General features: G+C 36.8%; 1 protein-coding gene and 1 pseudogene across 1 annotated transcript; both read right to left on the reverse strand.

Annotated features, from left to right (window-relative positions):
• Nucleotides 1-5041: 5041 nt before the first annotated feature.
• On the reverse strand, nucleotides 5042-5993 carry LOC126076410 (olfactory receptor 6C2-like; annotated as a pseudogene).
• A 12456-nt stretch (nucleotides 5994-18449) lies between these two features.
• LOC126075571 (olfactory receptor 6C2-like) lies at nucleotides 18450-19388 on the reverse strand. Its single transcript, XM_049883410.1, has one exon. The coding sequence runs from the start codon at nucleotides 19386-19388 to the stop codon at nucleotides 18450-18452; it is 939 nt and encodes a 312-aa protein (XP_049739367.1).

Raw genomic sequence — 19388 nt, forward strand, 5'->3', positions numbered from 1 at the left:
GAATTAGAGAACAGAAAAACAATTGAAAGAATTAACAAAGCCAAAAGCTGGTTCTTGGAAAAAATTAACAAAATTGATAAACCATTGGCTAGACTGACTAAAGAAATACAGGAAAGGAAACAAATAACCCGAATAAGAAACGAGATGTGCCACATCACAAGAGACCCAACGGAAATTCAAAGAATCATATCAGATTATTAGGAAAAATTGTACTCTAACAAATTTGCAAACCTAGAAGAAATGGATGAATTCCTAGAAAAACACTACCTACCTAAACTAACACAATCATAAGTAGAACAACTAAATAGACCCATAACAAAAAAAGAGATTGAAATGGTGATCAAAAAACTCCCAACAAAAAAAAGCCCTGGCCCGGACGGCTTTACTGCAGACTTCTACCAAACTATCAGAAAAGAGTTAACACCACTACTACTAAAGGTATTTCAAAGCATAGAAAATGATGGAATACTGCTAACTCATTCTATGAAGCCACCATATCCCTGATACCAAAACCAGGTAAAGACACCACAAAAAAAAGAAAATTACAGACCTATATCCCTCATGAACATAGATGCAAAAATCCTCAACAAAATTCTAGCCAATAGTATTCAACAATATATCAAAAAAATAATCCACTACGACCAAGCAGGATTTATACCAGGTATGCAAGGCTGGTTTAATATTAGAAAAACCATTAATGTAATCCACCATACAAATAAAACAAAAGACAAAAAACACATGATCTTATCAATTGATGCAGAAAAGGCATTTGACAAAGTCCAACACCCATTCATGATAAAAACTCTCAGCAAAACAGGAATTGAGGGAAAATCCCTCAACATAATAAAGGGCATCTATACAAGGCCAAAACTTTTTTTTTTTTTATACAAGGCCAACAGCCAACATCACTCTAAATGGAGAGAGCCTGAAAGCATTTCCGTTGAGAACAGGAACCAGACAAGGATGTCCTTTATCACCGCTCTTATTCAACATTGTGCTAGAGGTCCTAGCCAGAGCAATTAGGCTAGACAAAGATACAAAGGGCATCCAGATTGGCAACGAAGAAGCAAAATTTTCTCTATCTGCAGATGACAGAAAACCCTAAGGAATCCTCCAGAAAACTACTGAAACTAATAGAAGAGTTTGGCAGAGTCTCAGGTTATAAGATAAACATACAAAAATCACTTGGATTCCTCTACATCAACAAAAAGAACATCGAAGAGGAAATCACCAAATGAATACCATTCACAGTAGCCCCCAAGAAGATAAAATACTTAGGAATAAATCTTACCAAAGATGTAAAACACCTATACAAAGAAAACTACAAAGTACTAGTGCAAGAAACTAAAAAGGACATACTTAAGTGGAAAAACATACCTTGCTCATGGATAGGAAGATTTAACATAGTAAATAAGTCTATTCTACCAAAAGCCATCTATACATACAATGCACTTCTGATCCAAATTCCAATGACATTTTTTAATGTGATGGAGAAACAAATCACCCAACTTCATATGGAAGGGAAAGAAGCCCCTGATAAGCAAAGCATTACTGAAAAAGAAGAAAGTGGGAGGCCTCACTCTACCTGATTATAGAACACATTATACAGCCAGAGTAGTCAAAAGAGCTTGGTACTGGTACAACAACAGGCACATAGACCAATGGAACAGAATTGAGAACCCAGATATAAATCCATCCACATATGTCAATTAATTGGGGAAAAGATAGTCTTTTTAACAAATGGTGCTGGCATAACTGGATATCCATTTGCAAAACAATGAAACAGGACCCATACCTCACACCATGCACAAAAACTAACTCCAAGTGGATCAAAGACCTAAACATAAAGACTAAAACGATAAAGATCATGGAAGAAAAAATAGGGACAACTCTAGGAGCCCTAATACAAGGCATAAACAGAATACAAAACATTACCAAAAATGACGAAGAGAAACCAGACAACTGGGAGCTCCTAAAAATCAAACACTTATGCTCATCTAAAGACTTTACCAGAAGAGTAAAAAGACCACCTACAGACTGGGAAAGAATTTTCAGCTATGACATCTCCGACCAGTGCCTGATCTCTAAAATCTATATGATTCTGTTAAAACTCAACCACAAAAAGACAAACAACCCAATCAAAAAGTGGGCAAAGGAGATGAACACGCACTTCAATAAAGAAGATATTCAGGCAGCTAACAGGTACATGAGAAAATGCTCTCGATCATTAGCCATTAGAGAAATGCAAATTAAAACTACGATGAGATTCCATCTCACTCCAACAAGGCTGGCATTAATCCAAAAAACACAAAATAATAAATGTTGGAGAGGCTGAGGAGAGATTGGAACTCTTATACACTGCTGGTGGGAATGTAAAATGGTACAGCCACTTTGGAAATCTAGCTGGCGTTTTCTTAAAAAGATAGAAATAGAACTACCATACAACCCAGAAATCCCACTCCTCGGAATATACCCTAGAGAAATAAGAGCCTTTACGCCAACAGATATATGCACACCCATGTTTATTGCAGCTCTGTTTACAATAGCAAAAAGCTGGAAGCAACCAAGATGTCCATCAACAGATGAATGGTTAAATAAATTGTGGTATATTCACACAATGGAATACTACGCATCGATAAAGAACAGTGACGAATCTGTGAAACATTTCATGACATGGAGGAACCTGGAAGGCATTATGCTGAGTGAAATTAGTCAGAGGCAAAAGGACAAATATTGTATAAGACCACTATTATAAGATCTTGAGAAATAGTATAAACTGAGAAGAACACATACTCTTGTGGTTACGGGGGGGGGAGGGAGGGAGGGTGGGAAAGGGTTATTTACTGATTAATTAGTAGATAAGGACTACTTTAGGTGAAGGGAAGGACAATACTCAATACAGGGAAGATCAGCTCAACTGGACTAGACCAATAGCAGTTTCCGGGATAAACTGAATGCTTTGAAGGTCAGCAGAGCAATGGTAGGAGTTTGGGGACTATGGCTTAAGGGGACTTCTAAGTCAATTGGTAAAATAATTCTATTATGAAAACATTCTGCATCCCACTTTGAAATGTGGCGTCTGGGGTCTTAAATGCTAACAAGCGGCCATCTAAGATGCATCAATTGGTCTCAAGCCACCTGGATCAAAGGAGAATGAAGAACACCAACGTCACACGGTAACTATGAGCCTAAGAGACAGAAAGGGCCACATGAACTAGGGACTTACATCATCCTGACACCAGAAGACCTAGATGGTGTCCTGTCCGGCCACAACCGATGACTGCCCTGACAGGGAGCACAACAGAGAACCCCTAAGGGAGCAGGAGAACACTGGGATGCGGACCCCAAATTCTCATAAAAAGACCAGACTTAATGGTCTGACTGAGACTAGAGGAATCCCAGCAGTCATGGTCCCCAAACCTTCTTTTGGCCCAGGACAGGATGCATTCCTGAAGACTACTCATCAGACATGGAAGGGACTGGACAATGTGTTGGAGAGAGATGTTGATGAAGAGTGAGCTACTTGTATCAGGTAGACACTTGAGACTGTGTTGGCATCTCCTGTCTGGAGGGGAGATGGGAGGGTAGAGAGGGTTAGAAAATGGCAAAACCTTCAAGAAAGGAGAGACTGGAAGGAGGGAGCGGGCTGACTCATTAGGGGGAGAGTAAGTGGGAGTATGGAGTAAGATGTATATAAGCTTATATGTGACAGACTGACTTGATTTGTAAACTTTCACTTAAAGCACAATAAAAATTATTAAAAAAAAATGGATTTGCATCCAAACTGCATCACTTACTAGAATTATTTCATTCTCCTGAGTTTCAATTTACCTATCTGTGAAGTGTAGATAGGATTAAACAACTTACTTTTATGGAGGTCTGAAAAGCAAAACAAACAAACTAAAAAGCAATTAACTATGCAATTAAATAAATGACTTTCAATTTTTAGTTGCCTAAAAACAAAACTAGTCACGCCATAAAAACCTATTGCCATCGAATGGATTTGACCAATAGTAGCCTTATAAGACAGCGTAGAAATGCCCCATAGGGTTTCCAACGCTGTAATCTTTCCAAGACCGCCAAATCTTTCTCTCCCAGAGTGGCTGTGGTTTCAAACCACTGACCTTTTGGTTAGCAGCTGAGCACTTAATTTTTGTGTCATCAGGGCTCCTACAATCCAACCCAGCAATTGCACTTTCGAATATTATTCCAGAGATAAGGAAATGTATATTACATAAAAATTTGTATATGGATGTTGATAGTAGCTTACCTATAATAGCCCAAACCTGGAAATGATGCAGCTATCGTACAATGAATAAATAATTAAACAAACTGTGATACATCTATACCATGGAGATCACTCAGAAATAAAAAGGAATAGACAGTCAAAACATGTAACAACTCAAATGAATATCCAGTAAATTTTGCTGAGTGAAAAAATATAATCTCAGAGGGTTACGTATTAGATAATTCCATATGATGTCCTTCTTAAAGTGATAATAGTATATAAATGGTGAACAAATTAGTGGATTTTAGCTGTCTGATAAGGGATAGGCCAGCATGAGATGACTAAAACAAGCATCTAGATATGTTTGGAACCCCTTAGTCATTTTGATTTCTGATCATTCTACTTGATAAAATATGTCACGAAAGGATAAGAAATTTGAGAGTATTGTTTTCTATTCTATCCCCAATGTCCAAAATGGTAGCTGGCATAAAAAAAGAAAAAATCCCTCAGAATTTAGAATTGGAAAGGCAATGAGCGCAAGGAGTGGATCCAAAATATATGATAAACTCACTGAATCTGTTTATGTAATTTTGCTTTGTTTGCAGTTTTGCCAAGGCTTATTTAAATGTGAAATCATTATTTTGCTTCTTAAAAATGCATTATATTCTCTTATTGAGAAATGTTATCCTGAAACAGATTCCTTTCCAGGAAAGCAAAGAACCAAAATCTCAAAAAATATATATATGTATATATATATATACACACAAGCACACGTTTAAGGACTAGTCATCTTTTAGTAAAAATGTGATTGCTCTACATCAGCAAATTTATTTTTTTCTTTAAGAACAATGCAATCCTTTTGATTGAGTCATTGAAGGCTTGTTTTACCTGCTTATTCCTCAGGGTGTAAATGAAGGGGTTCAGCACGGAGGCGATGGACATAGTGAGCGCCATCACACCCTTATTAATGGCCACCGAATTCTTTGCTGAAGGTTTGACATAGATGAAGATGCAGCTGCCATAGGTGATGGAAACCACAATCATATGGGAAGAGCATGTAGAAAATGCCTTTTTCCTTTGCTGGGCAGAAGGGAATTGAAGAATGGTCTTGATGATGTATACATAGGACAGGACAACACATACAAGAGTGGTGATAAAGGTCAACACATCACAAACTATGACCACCTGCTCTATGAGCCATGTTTCTGAGCATGAGATCTTTAGGAGAGGGAATGTATCACAGACAAAATGGTCAATGACATTAGAGTCACAAAATTCCAGATTTAGGCCCAGGCTAAGTGGTGGGAGTATGATCAACAAGCCAGCTGTCCAGCAATACAAGATGAGTCTTCTACAGACCTTGTTGTTCATGATGGTCACGTAATGTAAGGGTTTGCAGATGGCTACATATCGGTCATAGGACATGGTGGCCAGAAGAAAAAAATTCTGTTACACCAAAGAGGTCAGTAAAAAACATTTGAATGATACAATCGTTGTATGTGATTGTCCTGTCACCGACTGACATGTTGTAGAGGTATCTGCGAATACAAGCAGATGTAAAAGAAATTTCTAAGAAGGAGAAATTTTGTAGGAAAAAGTACATGGCAGTTTTAAGGTGAGAATTGTTGAGGGTGAGAAAAATGATTATTAGCTTCCCAGTTACACTCAACATGTAGGTGAGAAACAGAAAGTTGAAAATCACAACCTTCAGTTGTGGGTCATCAGTCAGTCCCAGCAGGATAAATGTTATTGTGTTGTTTCTCATCATTGGCTTCTGACTTCTAATCAATCTGCATTTGACATTAAAGATTTTTGATAGAAGTACAGTGGTAACTAATGGTGTAAAATAATATGTAAATTATCTCACATATATTAAAAATTTGATTACAAATATTATCAATACACTGGTTGTATAAGCTCTATAATTATGTATTTTTGGTTATTTCAGAAGAGATTAAAAAAATCAAATTGCTTTATCTACACCACAGTCCATCATATTACTGGTTCATCCATGTCATCATATTTCCTTTGCAATTTATATTTTATCTACACCTTGCATTTGAATTTTCCATATAGTTAGAACTGACTGCTAATATTTGTAAGATCAAGTGCTTTTCCACACTCATAGACTGAGTTATAAAGCTGAATTGTAAAGCTTCATGATCACCTTTATGTGTTTAAAGTTTTGTTGTTGATAAGGTGCAAATATAACACAAGTAGTTTGGCACTCACTATAGAGGTTCTAACCCAGGTGGCGTAGTGGTCAGGAGCTATGGCTGCTAACAGAATGTTGGCAGTTCAAATCCACATGGTGTTCCTTGCATACTCTCCCTACAGGGCAGTTCTACTCTTTCGTATATGGTCTCTATGACTTGGAATCAACTCGATGGCAACGGCTTTGAGGGTTTTTTTTTTTTTTTTTTTGTAGGGGCTCTCCACATCCATTGCATAAGATTTTGAGATCTAGCATTAGTGCAATTTTAAAAATCAGGTTTTCTTTAAACAACTTCCTTTTGTCACCACTTCCCTGACTCTCCCTTATGATTTCCTGTTTACAATTTAAACTTTTAAACTTCTATCCTACTCTGCTGCAGAAGATAAGGATCTTTTTTTATGAGAAATGTATTGTATAGAATGTTAACATATGTGGAATCCAAAATTCATGCAGATGTATGACATCATCACAAATATTTCTAGCTTTTAATCTGTTTAGTCAAGACTGAAAAACACTTCCAACAGCTTATTACTAATACTACTAAGCCCTAAAATTAGATTTTTCCGAGCATACTTGCTTTCACTGTGATTCATTTTTGTCATTTAAAAAATGTTTAAAAATTAAAATGTTTTCTATATAAAGTACTTATAAACTTTCCTGTCTGATAATGATTTTTAATTTTCAGTCATTATACATTCAGTCTTCAGCATATTGTCATCATCTTTTTATCCCAAACACTATAATAAAACAGTTTACACCAAAGTTTATTGAAGACTTCCTTTTTGCTATATAAGTTTAGGAAATTTCTAAGTGGAATATGTACTTTTTATCACACACTATTCATAACATTCTCTCATAATTTACCTTAACACAACATACATTATTTTCTGTCACCTATTTGCTTTCTAGCCTTATTTACTTTGGACATGTTATCAGGAGAGACTAGTCTCTGGAGAAAGACATTATGCATAGTAAAGTAGGGGCTCAGCAAAAAAGAGGAAGACCTTGAATAAGATGAGTTGACACAGCGGCTGAGACAGTGGGCTCAAACATAGCAACAATTGTGAGGATGGTGCAGGGCTGGAGAGCGTTCCATTCTGTTGTACATAGGGTTGCTGTAAATCAGAACCAACTCGATGACACCTAAAAACAACAACAGCAACAATTTCTAGACATTTATTTTCTTTCTTGCCTTAATTGAGTTGATAGTCGTCAGGCTCTTAGTACTTCTTCACTTCCTAACAATACTCACTGTCTTGGGGCATTTTCTTGAACCCTTGATCTCCAAAAAATGTTTGCTCTTTAGAATCTCAGTCATATAGCCAAACATTATGAAGTGCAAAGTGTGAAATCCAAACATTTAAAGTCTGAATTGGAACTCATCCTATTTCTTCTGTGTTCTCTATAATAAAAGTCATAAGTAATACTTACTGAGACTTTAAAGGATAAATGTTGTTACGGTAGATATTCAAATAAACTCTTTACATGAATTATCTGTCTCCTCTCCAACTCTGGTTTCCCACTCCATCCCTGTGTCCAGTATCCAGTCCTAAATTTGTGTGTGGGTATTACTTCTTCATATTACGAAGTTATGCCACTTCTGAATGACCTCCTAATCATTGTCACTTAAAATAATCTTAATGACTACTCACTATTCAAGTTTAAAGCACTCTAAAAAATGATATTTCATTAATATTCACATTAGAACTCACATTTCTAAATTTTATACAGTTGGGAAAGAAAGCATTTATTAGCAACAATATGACCCAAGTCTCAAAAGAGAAAATGTAACTGTAATGACAGAATTTATCATACTTACCCTTCTGGCAGCTAATCATTGTCTTATTCTATGAGTTATTTAATTATAGCCGTATTTACAGTTAGAATTTAAAAATGAATGTAATATTGGAAGCCAGCTTGAGGGTTTCTGGTCACTACTCATTGAATCTGGTCACTTTCCAAATCACAACAGCCTGGGAGTGCATAATCCCCTTGAATTTGCTATCAATTGCAAAGCATGGTGTATGTAGAATGACTGACAAAATGCACTCAATTGCATGAAGTCCCTTACAATAGATATCTCGCTATCACAGGCTCAGAAAATATTTTCTTTTATTCCTCATCACTGAAAAGAAAAGCTAGTTCCTTTGGAAGGGTAGATGCTCTGAACTATCTTTGCTCAGAGAAGGGTTTTCTAGTCTCAAGTCTGATCTTTTTTTAATTGTTAAATCTGTGACAAAGTTAATAAACAAAAAATGTCCTTAGTGACCAGATTTAAAAAATCACTAATGAATCATCTGTGTAACGAACTTTGGGGAAACAAACTTAGCATGGTAACTTGGAGACATACCCTTTAGAGGCAGGATATGGCATCAAAGGCATTTAAAACAGATTGGTAGGAAAAGAGTAAGAATGTAGCTTGAAAAAAACAAAAACAAAAAAACCTCGTCCAGTGTTTTTTTTTTTTTTTTTAAATTCATTCCTATCATGTAAGGTAGCTAACAGATCATAATCTTTATTTTCTTCTTTACCGATTTTTCATAAAATGTATAAATTATATATTCTTAAGGCATTTGATTAGATAAGTAAAAATAGAAAAAATGAAGGGAAAACAACTAGGAAAATGGTTTAAAGTAGATGTACCAAAAACTGGTGTTTCTGAACATATCTTTCCATAATTTTCTTGCTGCAAATGCACCCACACATGTTATATATAATATTTACAAGTAAATGAACATTAAATCAAAAAATATTTACATATTGTGATATAGACCTTTTTAACCATAAATATATATGAACCTATTTGTATAATTGGTGCTCTGGTGTCATAGTGATTAAATACTATGGCTGCTAACCAAAAGGTCGCCAGTTTGCACCCACCAGCCACTCCTTGGAAACTCTGTGGGGCTGTTCTACTCTGTCCTGTAGGGTCAATATGAGTTGGAATCGACTCGATGGCAAAAGGTTTTTTGTTTTGGTTTTTATTTATACAGTTAAACTATTAATATGTGTTATTTTAATTCTGTTTAATCTCAGTCCATTGTATTAATATAACTTCAGAGTTTAAACCAAAATTTATTGTTGTAAATTTATGCTGTCCTCAATGTTTCACCATTTAAAATATCACTCTATGGATATCCAATTATTTATTCAATCACTACCTAAAATCTTTTTAGATTATTTTACGATTTCCACAATTATAGAAAAACCTGCAGGATGAATCCTTATTAAAACATTTTTTGCACGTTGTCAGAATAATTGCTAGAAGTGAAATTTCTTTAAAAAAATTGGTGTTCATATTTAGAACAATAACATATTATTATTATAAATAGATAGCTGCTGTCGAGTTGACTCCAACTCATGGTGACCTTACGTACAACAGAACAAAATGTTGCCTGGTCCTGCCTCATCCTCACAATCACTGGCATGCTTGAGTCCTTTGTTGTAGCTACTGTGTCAATTCATCTCACTGACGGTCTCCCTCACTGAAGGTGTCTGTTGCCTTCATTGACTTTCTATTTCACCAAATATGATGTTCTCCTCTAGCAATTGATCCTTCCAGACGACATGTCCAAAGTAAATGAGTTGCGTAGTATTTTTTGTGATTCTTAAAGTTTTCATTGGCTAATTTTTGGAAGTACATTGCCAGGCCTTTCTTCCTAGTCTGTCTTAGTCTGAAATCTCCACTTAATCTTGTCCACCATGGTGACCCTGCAGGTATTTGAAATATTAGTGACATAGCTTCCAGTCTCATAGCAACACACAAGCTACCACAGTATCACAAAGTGAAAGATGGGTGGTATGTTAATATTATAATATGTAGTAATTAGTAGGTTCCTTCGAGTGAAGTGTATATGAGTGTCTGTACATACGCTCTTCAGGAAAGTGTATCTTTTTTTCCTTTATATAATTATTGCCTTAATTAAATCATGGACTAATATGGGTCAGAGTCCCCTCTGACATCCATCTGGGTCTTTTCTTTCTTTCCTGTCTTTTCTATGACCTTTTGCTTTCTTCATGTATGATATTCTTGATGTCATTCCAAAACTCGTCTGGTCTTCGGTCACTAGTACTCAATGCTTCAAATCTATTCTTCAGATGGTCTCTAAATTCAAGTGGGATATACTCAAGGTCATACTTCAGCTGTCATGGACTTGCTCTGATTTTCTTCCATTTCAGCTTGAACTTGCATATGAGCAATTGATGGTCTGTTCCACAGTTGGCCCCTTGTTCTGACTGATGATATTGAGCTTTCCCATGGTCTCTTTCCACAGATGTAGTCAATTTGATTTCCATGTGTTCCATCTGGCGAGGTCCTAGTCACCATTTATATTGGTGAAAGAAGGCATTTGCAATGAAGAAGTCGTTGGTCTTGCAAAATTCTATCATTCAACCTCTGGCATTGTTTCTATCACCAAGGCCGTATTTTACAATTACTGATCCTTCTTTGTTTCCAACATTCGCATTCCAACACCAGTAATTATCAATGCATCTTGACTGCATGTTTGATCAATTTCACTAGTTGTGTCAATACGAAAAGAAATCGACTTCGTTAAATGAAAGCTCATATAATTTCATGAAAAAAGGATGATCTAGTGATCTCAGGACTTAAATTGATCAAAGGAGGGAGGCGGGGCCAAGAGGGCAGAACAGCCAGATGCTTTCTGCTATCCCTCTTACTACAAAGACCCGAAAAAGCAAGTGAATTGATATTATTTATGACAAGCTAGGAGCCCTGAACATCAGAGGCAAAGTTAGAAAATAGACTAACTGGCAGTGGGTGGGAGAGATGGTTCAAAAGCAAAAAGGAGTTACCAGACCTGAATCACTGGGATCCCTCAGGCACCATTCCTGGGAACAGTGGTGGCAGACTGGTGGTTGTGTTCTGAACAATTTCCTCAGCGAGAAGCAGCCAGCTGCACAGCCTACTTTCACCTCCGGAACTAGAGAAGAATGGTGCTCTGGGCAAAAGCTAAGCACTTCCATATATTTTGCCATGCCCACCCCTCAAGCTGGCGTCAGTGGCTGTTGATTTCCCTGGGCCTGAGATAGGCCCTGTTGAGCACCTGGAGCTACCTCCTGGCCTTGGAATAGGAATAAATTCACAAATGTGGGAAAAACAATTTGCCAGCTCCACTAACCGTGGGAACTGAGGGCAGAAGTGGCTCCTGTCCAGGCATAAATGGTCCACGGACTTTGAATACCTTTTTCCCCTGCATGGACCTGTGTGGGCCGATTTCAGGAGAATAGGCCCTTGTTGGCAGACTCCAACCATTTCAGCTGTGCGGTGGAGAGGTGGGTGTTTGATGTTTGATACCATTTTGCCTACTAAATAGGGTCCTCACCTGCCCACATCAGGAGCCTAAGGACTGATGGCTCCACTCAAGTCACCCAGCCACCCATGAGAGGGGTCCAAGGATAACTGGTACCTCTCAATTCTCACAACTAAAAACATTGGGTGCCCATGGTCTGCCTGCAGAACCGACCCACCTGTATACTCTAGAGAACAGGGAAGCGCTTTCCTCACAGATACTTGGGGGACGGTTCTCAGGCCCTTGCCTTGTTCAGCGTGTGATCCCATGCTGCAACCAAATACTGGTATGTACACCAATCACCCCTGCTCCTCTAAGACTATAGAACAGAGCCTGTACCACACACTTGATGGTCAGCTACCTGGACACCTGAGCTGAATTCATACAAGAAAGTGAATGGACTCCTAGACTGATATACCTGATAAGAGCTCTAGCCATTTGGTGACAGGACATCAGAGTTTCAAAGGCAAAAATAATCAAGCTAGCTCACTCAAGCAACTCACTGGGGCTTATCAAGACAAAACAAAGAAGAAGCCAGGATACAGTAAGCAAACATAAAATAAACTATTACAATAATTTATAAATGGCTCGGAGACAACAGTCTCTACCAAGTCACATAAAGAAACAGACCATGATCGCTTCAACAACCTCTCAAAACAAAGAATCAGTGGATCTTCTGGATGAAGGTGCCTTCTTGGAATTACCAGGTGCAGAATTCAAAAGATTAATTATACAGAATGCTTCAAGACATCAGGAACCATATTAGGAAGGAGATCGAGCAATATGCACAACAAGCCAAGGAGCACACAGATAAAGTAGTTGAAGAAATTAAGAAGGTTATTCAAGAACAAAATGAAAAATTTAATAAGCTACAAGAATGCACAGGGAGACAGCAATTAGAAATTCAGAAGATTAATGATAAAATTACAGATTTAGACAACTCAGTAGAAAGTCAGAGAAGCAGAATTCAGTAAGTGGAAAGCAGGATTGAGGAGATTGAAGATAAAGCACTTGGCACCAATATATTTGAAGAAAAATCAGGTAACAGAATTAAAAAAATGAAGAAAACTTAAGAAACGTGTGGGACTCTTATCAAGAGAAATAACCTATGAGTGATTGGAGTATAAGAACAGGAAGGGATAACAGAAAATATAGAGAGAATTGTTGAAGATTTGTTGGCAGAAAACTTCCCTGATATCATGAAAGATGAGAAGTTATCTATCCAAGATTATCATCGAACTCCACATGAGGTAGGTTTTAAAAGAAAGTCTCCAAGACATATTAAAATCATACTTGCTAAAATGAAAGATAAAGAGATAATTTTAGGAGCAGCTAGGGATAAATGGAAAGTCACCTACAAAGGAGAGTCAATAAGAATAAGCTTGGACTACTCGGCAGAAACCAGGCGGACAAGAAGGCAATGGGATGACTTATATAAAGCATTGAAAGAAAAAAAAAATGCCAGCCAAGAATCATATATCCAGCAAAACTGTCTCTCAAATACGAAGGTGAAATTAGGACATTTCCAGGTAAACAGAAGTTTAGGGAATTCATAAAAATCAAACCAAAACTACAAGAAATACTAAAGGGTGTTCTTTGGCTAGAAGGTCAGTAATATCGGGTATCATCCCAAGACTAGAGCACCAGACAGAGCAATCAGAGGTCAACCCAGGCAAGGAAATCACAAAAAAAAAAAAAAAAAAATTGAGATTAAAAAAATGCTCAAAACAAGGAAACAGTGATGTTATTATGTAAAAGAAGACAACATTAAAACAATAATGAAGGACTAAGAAATGTAGCCATAGATCTTTCATATGGAGAGGAAAACAAGGCAATATAAAAAAATATAAGTTAAGTTTAAATTTAGAAAAATACGGGCAAATATAAGGTAACCACAAAGAGGGTAACTATCCTACTCATTAAAATAAAATACGAGAAAAAAGTAGAGACTCGGCAGAAACAAAATCAACAGCAGATTGGCAAGGAAGAAGTAAAAGTATCTCTGTTCGAAGATGGCATGATCTTATACACAGAAAACCCTAAAGAATTCTCAAGAAGACTACTGAAACTAATAGAAGTGTTCAGCAGAGTATCAGGATACAAGATAAACATACACAAATCAGTTGGATTCCCCTAAACGAACAATGAGAACATCAAAGAGGAAATCACCAAATCAATACCATTTACAGTAGCCCAAGAAGATAAAATACTTTGGAATAAATCTTACCAGAGATGTAAAAGACTTATACAAAGAAAACTATGATACAGTACTGCAAGAAACCAAAAGAGGCCTACATAAATGGATATCCTTGCTCGTGGATAGGAAGACTTAACATTGTAAAAATATCTATTCTACCAAAAGCGATCTATAGATACAATGCAATTCTGATCCGAATTCCAATGACATTTTTTAATGAGTTGGAGAAACAAATCACCAACTTCATATGGAAAGGAATGAGGCCCCAGATAAGTAAAGCATTACTGAAAAAGAAGAACAAAGTGGGAGGCCCCACTCCACCTGATTTTAGAACATATTATACTGCCGCAGTAGTCAAAACAGCCTGGTACGGGTGCAATAGAAACATAGATCAATGGAACAGAGTTGAGAATCCCAACGTAAATCTAAGTACATATGAGCAACTGATATTTAACAAAGGCCCAAAGTCTGTTAAATGGGGAAAAGGCAGTCTGTTTAACAAATCATGCTGGCATAACTGGATAACCATCTGCAAAAAAATTAAACAAGATCCATACCCCACACTATGCACAAAAACTAACTCAAAATGGTTCAAAGACCTAAATATAAAATCTTAAACGATAAAGATCATGGAAGAAAAAATAGGGACATTGCTAGAAGCCCTAATATATGGCATAAACAGTACATAAAACATTACTAACAATGTAAAAGAGAAACTAGATAACTGGGAGCTCCTAAAAATCAAACACCTATGTTCATCCAAAGACTTCACCAAAAGAGTAAAAAGATTATCTACAGACTGGGAAAAAGTTTTTAGCTATGACATTTCCCGTCAGCAGCTAATCTCTAAAATCTACATGATACTGCAAAAACTCAACTACAAAAATACAACCCAATTAAAAAATGGGCAAAGGATATGAACAGACACTTCACAAAGACGTTCAAGCAGCTAACAGATACCTGAAGAAATGCTCACCATCATTATCCATTAGAGAAATGCAAATCAAAAGTACAATGAGATTCCATCTCACTCCAATGAGGCTGGTACTAATCCAAAAAACACAAAATAATAAATGTTGGAGAGGTTGTGGAGAGTGTAACACTTATACACTGCTGGTGGGAATGTAGAATGGTACAACCATTTTGGAAATTGATCTGGAGCTTCCTTAAAAAACTAGAAATAGAAATACCATACAATCCGGCAATCCCACTCTTTGAAATATATCCTAGCGAATTAAGAGCCTCTACGCGAACAGATATGTGCACATCCATGTTCGTGGCAGCACTGTTTACAATAGCAAAAAGAAGGAAGCAACCAAGGTACCCATCAATGGATGAATGGATAAATAAACTATGGTATATTCACACAATGGAATACTATGCATCTATAAAGAACAACGATGAATCCATGAAACATTACATAACATGGGGGAATCTGGAAGGCATTATGCTGAATGAAATTAGTCAGTTGCAAAAGGACAAATATTATATAACACAACTATTATAAGAATTTGAAAAATAGTTTAAACAGAGAAGAAAATATTCCTGATGGTTAGGAGCTGGAGAGGGAGGGAGGGATGGAAGAAGAGGGGTCTTCACTAATTAGATAGTAGATAAGAATTATTTTAGGTGAAGGGACAGACAACACACAATACAGGAGAGGTCAGCACAATTGGACTAAACTAAAAGCAAAAAGTTTCCTGAATAAACGGAACACTTCAAAGGCCAGCCTAGTAGGGCGGGGTTCGGGGATCATGTTTTCAGGGGACATCTCAAGTCAATTGGCATAATAAAATCTATTAAGAAAACATTCTGCATCCCAATTTGGGGAGTGGCGTCTGGGGTCTTAAACGATAGCAAGCGGCCATCTAAGATGCATCAATGGGTTTCAACCCACCTGGAGCAAAGGAGAATGAAGAACACCAAAGACACAAGGTAATTATGAGTCCAAGAAACAGAAAGGACCACATAAACCGGAGACTACATCAGCCTGAGACCAGAAGAACTAGATGGTGCCCAGCTACAATTGATGACAGCCCTACCAGGGAACATAACTGAGAACCCCTTACGGAACAGGAGAGCAGTGGGATGCAGACCCATATTCTTGTAAAAAGACCAGACTTAATTGTCTGCGTGAGACTAGAAGGACCCTGGAGGTCATGGTCCCCAGATCTTCTGTTGGCCTAAGATATGAACCATTCTCAAAGCCAACTCTTCAGGTAGGGATTGGACTGGAGTATGGGATAGAAAATGATACTGGTGAAGAGTGGGCTTCTTGGGTCAAGTAGACACATGAGACTATGTGGGCAGCTCCTGTCAGGAGAAGAGACGAGAGGGCAGAAAGTGGTCAGAAGCTGGCTGAATGGAGACAGAAATAGAGAGAGGAGGAAACGAGTGTGCTGTCTCATTAGAGGGAGAGCAACTAGGAGCATATATAGCAAGGTTCATGTAAGTTTTTGCATGAGAGACTGACTTGATTTGTAAACTTTCACTTAAAGCACAATAAAAAAAAAAAAAAAAACTGATCAAAGGAGCCTAATTCAGGGAATAAGCTCGATGAGCGAGTAGGTAGAAAAAAAAGTAGGGCATGTAAATAAGACGTGGAGGAACATCTGTGGCTCAAGGTGGCCTGTGTTTAATACTCATTCCTGCATCCTTTAAAGGTAATTTATCATGGTCAGTGGTAAGGTACTCAATTATTATATTCATGTACTCAATACCAATTCCACTTGTACCAACATTCTCAGCAAGAGCGTGTATATGCTGTTGACCTCACTTTTTAGTCCAGCCTTTTTGTTCTTCATGGGTCTATGTTAAAGTACAAGCTTTCTTTTGGTAAATATTTTGTTAAGTTCAAAATATTTTCTCAGATGATAAATATTTCCCATTCTTCTTTTTACACTATGAATTAAAATGACATGCAGTATTTTGAATATTTTGTCTCTTAAAAATCATATAATTTTTCACTCTGTACTAATTAAATTACACTTTATTTGATTTATGTGTAGACTTTTTATAATGTGTCCCTTAAGGAGGTCTTAATGCAGAAATGTGTGTCACTGGAGCTTCACATTCTGTAAAAACACAGGTTTTGAGTCAGACAAAAATGGATTTGCATCCCAATTTCACCCCTGAGTAGCAATATTTAACTTTACTGAGCTTTAATTTATCTATCTGGGAAGTAAAGATAAAATGTGAAGATAAAGTATCTCTTTAAATATATTATTACAAGTAGTAAAATACATAAATCTCTAGCAATTTGTCTAGTGGTAGCTGCAGTAATCATAGTAGTCATTATACCAAGATGAACACCTTTAATAGTATCATTACTTCAGGATTTAAAGTTTATCTTTAATATTAAATCCACTGGCACTAAACCGTTCTTCTTTCCTAGCTTATTGTTTAAAGTCAAAAGTAAAATAACCTGGAATGGTGCCTGTAGTCACAAAGTCCCTAAAACGCTGGAATTGTGATGGGCAATAAACACACTCAGTTCAAAACATTTATTAAGATGAGCTTATAGATTCTATTCGTTTTGTTTTATTAGGACTAGGGCTGGTCTGAGACATCGTTTATTTACCTGAAAATATAATATATTCTCTTATTGAGAAATGCTATCCTGATAAAGCTGCTCCCTTATTACAGAGGAAAGGAATAAACATTTAAAGTTACAGCATAGAAACTTCTGATCTTTTTATAAAAATGTACTTGATCTACTTTTGCAAATTTCTGGAAACGATGCAGCTATCGTACAATGAATAAATAATTAAACAAACTGTGATACATCTATACCATGGAATATCACTCAGAAATAAAAAGGAATAGACAGTCGAAACATGTAACAACTCAAATGAATATCCAGTAAATTTTGCTGAGTGAAAAAATATAATCTCAGAGGGTTAAAAAAAAATTATGTATTAGATAATTCCACATGATGTCCTTCTTGAAGTGATAAAAGTATATAAATGGTGAACAAATTAGTGGATTTTAGCTGGCTGATAAGGGATAGGTCAGCAGCAGATGACTAAGACAAGCATCTAGATGTTTTTGCAACCCCTTAATCATTTTGATTTCTGATCATTCTACTTGATAAAATATGTCACGAAAGGATAAGAAATTTGAGAGTGTTCTTGTCTATTGCATCCCCACTGTCTAAAATGGTAGCTGGCATAAAAAAAGAAAAAAGCCCTCAGAATTTAGAATTGGAAAGGCAATGAGCGCAATGAGTGGATCCAAAATATATAATAAACTCACTGAATCTGTTTATATAATTTTGTTTTGTATGCAGCTTTGCCAAGGCTTATTTAAATGTGAAATCATTATTTTGCTTCTTAAAGATGCATTATATTCTCTTATTGAGAAATATCCTGAAACAGATTCCTTTCCAGGAAAGCAAAGAACCAAAACCTTAAAAAAATATATATATATATATACACACAAACTTTTAAGGACTAGTTACCTTTTAGTTAAAAATGTGATCGCTGTACATCAGCAAATTTATTTCTTTAAGAACAATGCAATCCTTTTGATTGAGTCATTGAAGGCTTCTTTTACTTGCTTGTTCCTCAGGGTATAAATGAAGGGGTTCAGCACGGGGGCAATGGACGTCGTGAGCACCATCACACCCTTATTAATGGCCACTGAATTCTTTACTGAAGGTTTGACATAGATGAAGATGCAGCTGCCATAGGTGATGGAAACCACAATCATGTGGGAAGAGCAGGTAGAAAATGCCTTTTTCCTTTGCTGGGCAGAAGGGAATTGAAGAATGGTCTTGATGATGTATACATAGGACAGGACAACACATATTAGGGTCATGATAAAGGTCAACACAGCACAAACTATGACCACCTGCTCTATGAGCCATGTTTCTGAGCATGAGATCTTTAGGAGAGGGGATGCATCACAAGCAAAATGGTCAATGACATTAGAGTCACAAAATTCCAGATTTAGGCCCAGGCTAAGTGGTGGGAGTATGATCAACAAGCCAGCTGTCCAGCAATACAAGATGAGTCTTCTACAGACCTTGTTGTTCATCATGGTCACATAATGTAGGGGTTTGCAGATGGCTACATATCGGTCATAGGACATGGTGGCCAGAAGAAAAAATTCTGTTACACCGAAGAGGTCAGTAAAAAAAATTTGAATAGCACAATTATCATATGTGATTGTCCGGTCACCCGTTGATATGTTGTAGAGGTATCTGGGAATGCAAGCAGATGTAAAGGAGATTTCTAAGAAGGAGAAATTTTGCAAGAAAAAGTACATGGCAGTTTTAAGGTGAGAATACATGAAGGTGAGGGAGATGATTGTCAGGTTCCCAGTTACACTCAACATGTAGGTGAGAAATAAAAAGATAAAAATCACAACCTTCAGTTGGGGGTCATCGGTCAGTCCCAGCAGGAGAAAAATTGTTATTGTCTGGTTTCTCATCAT

Source organism: Elephas maximus, chromosome 4, assembly GCF_024166365.1.
Source record: "Elephas maximus indicus isolate mEleMax1 chromosome 4, mEleMax1 primary haplotype, whole genome shotgun sequence".
Taxonomy (NCBI): Eukaryota; Metazoa; Chordata; class Mammalia; order Proboscidea; family Elephantidae; genus Elephas; species Elephas maximus.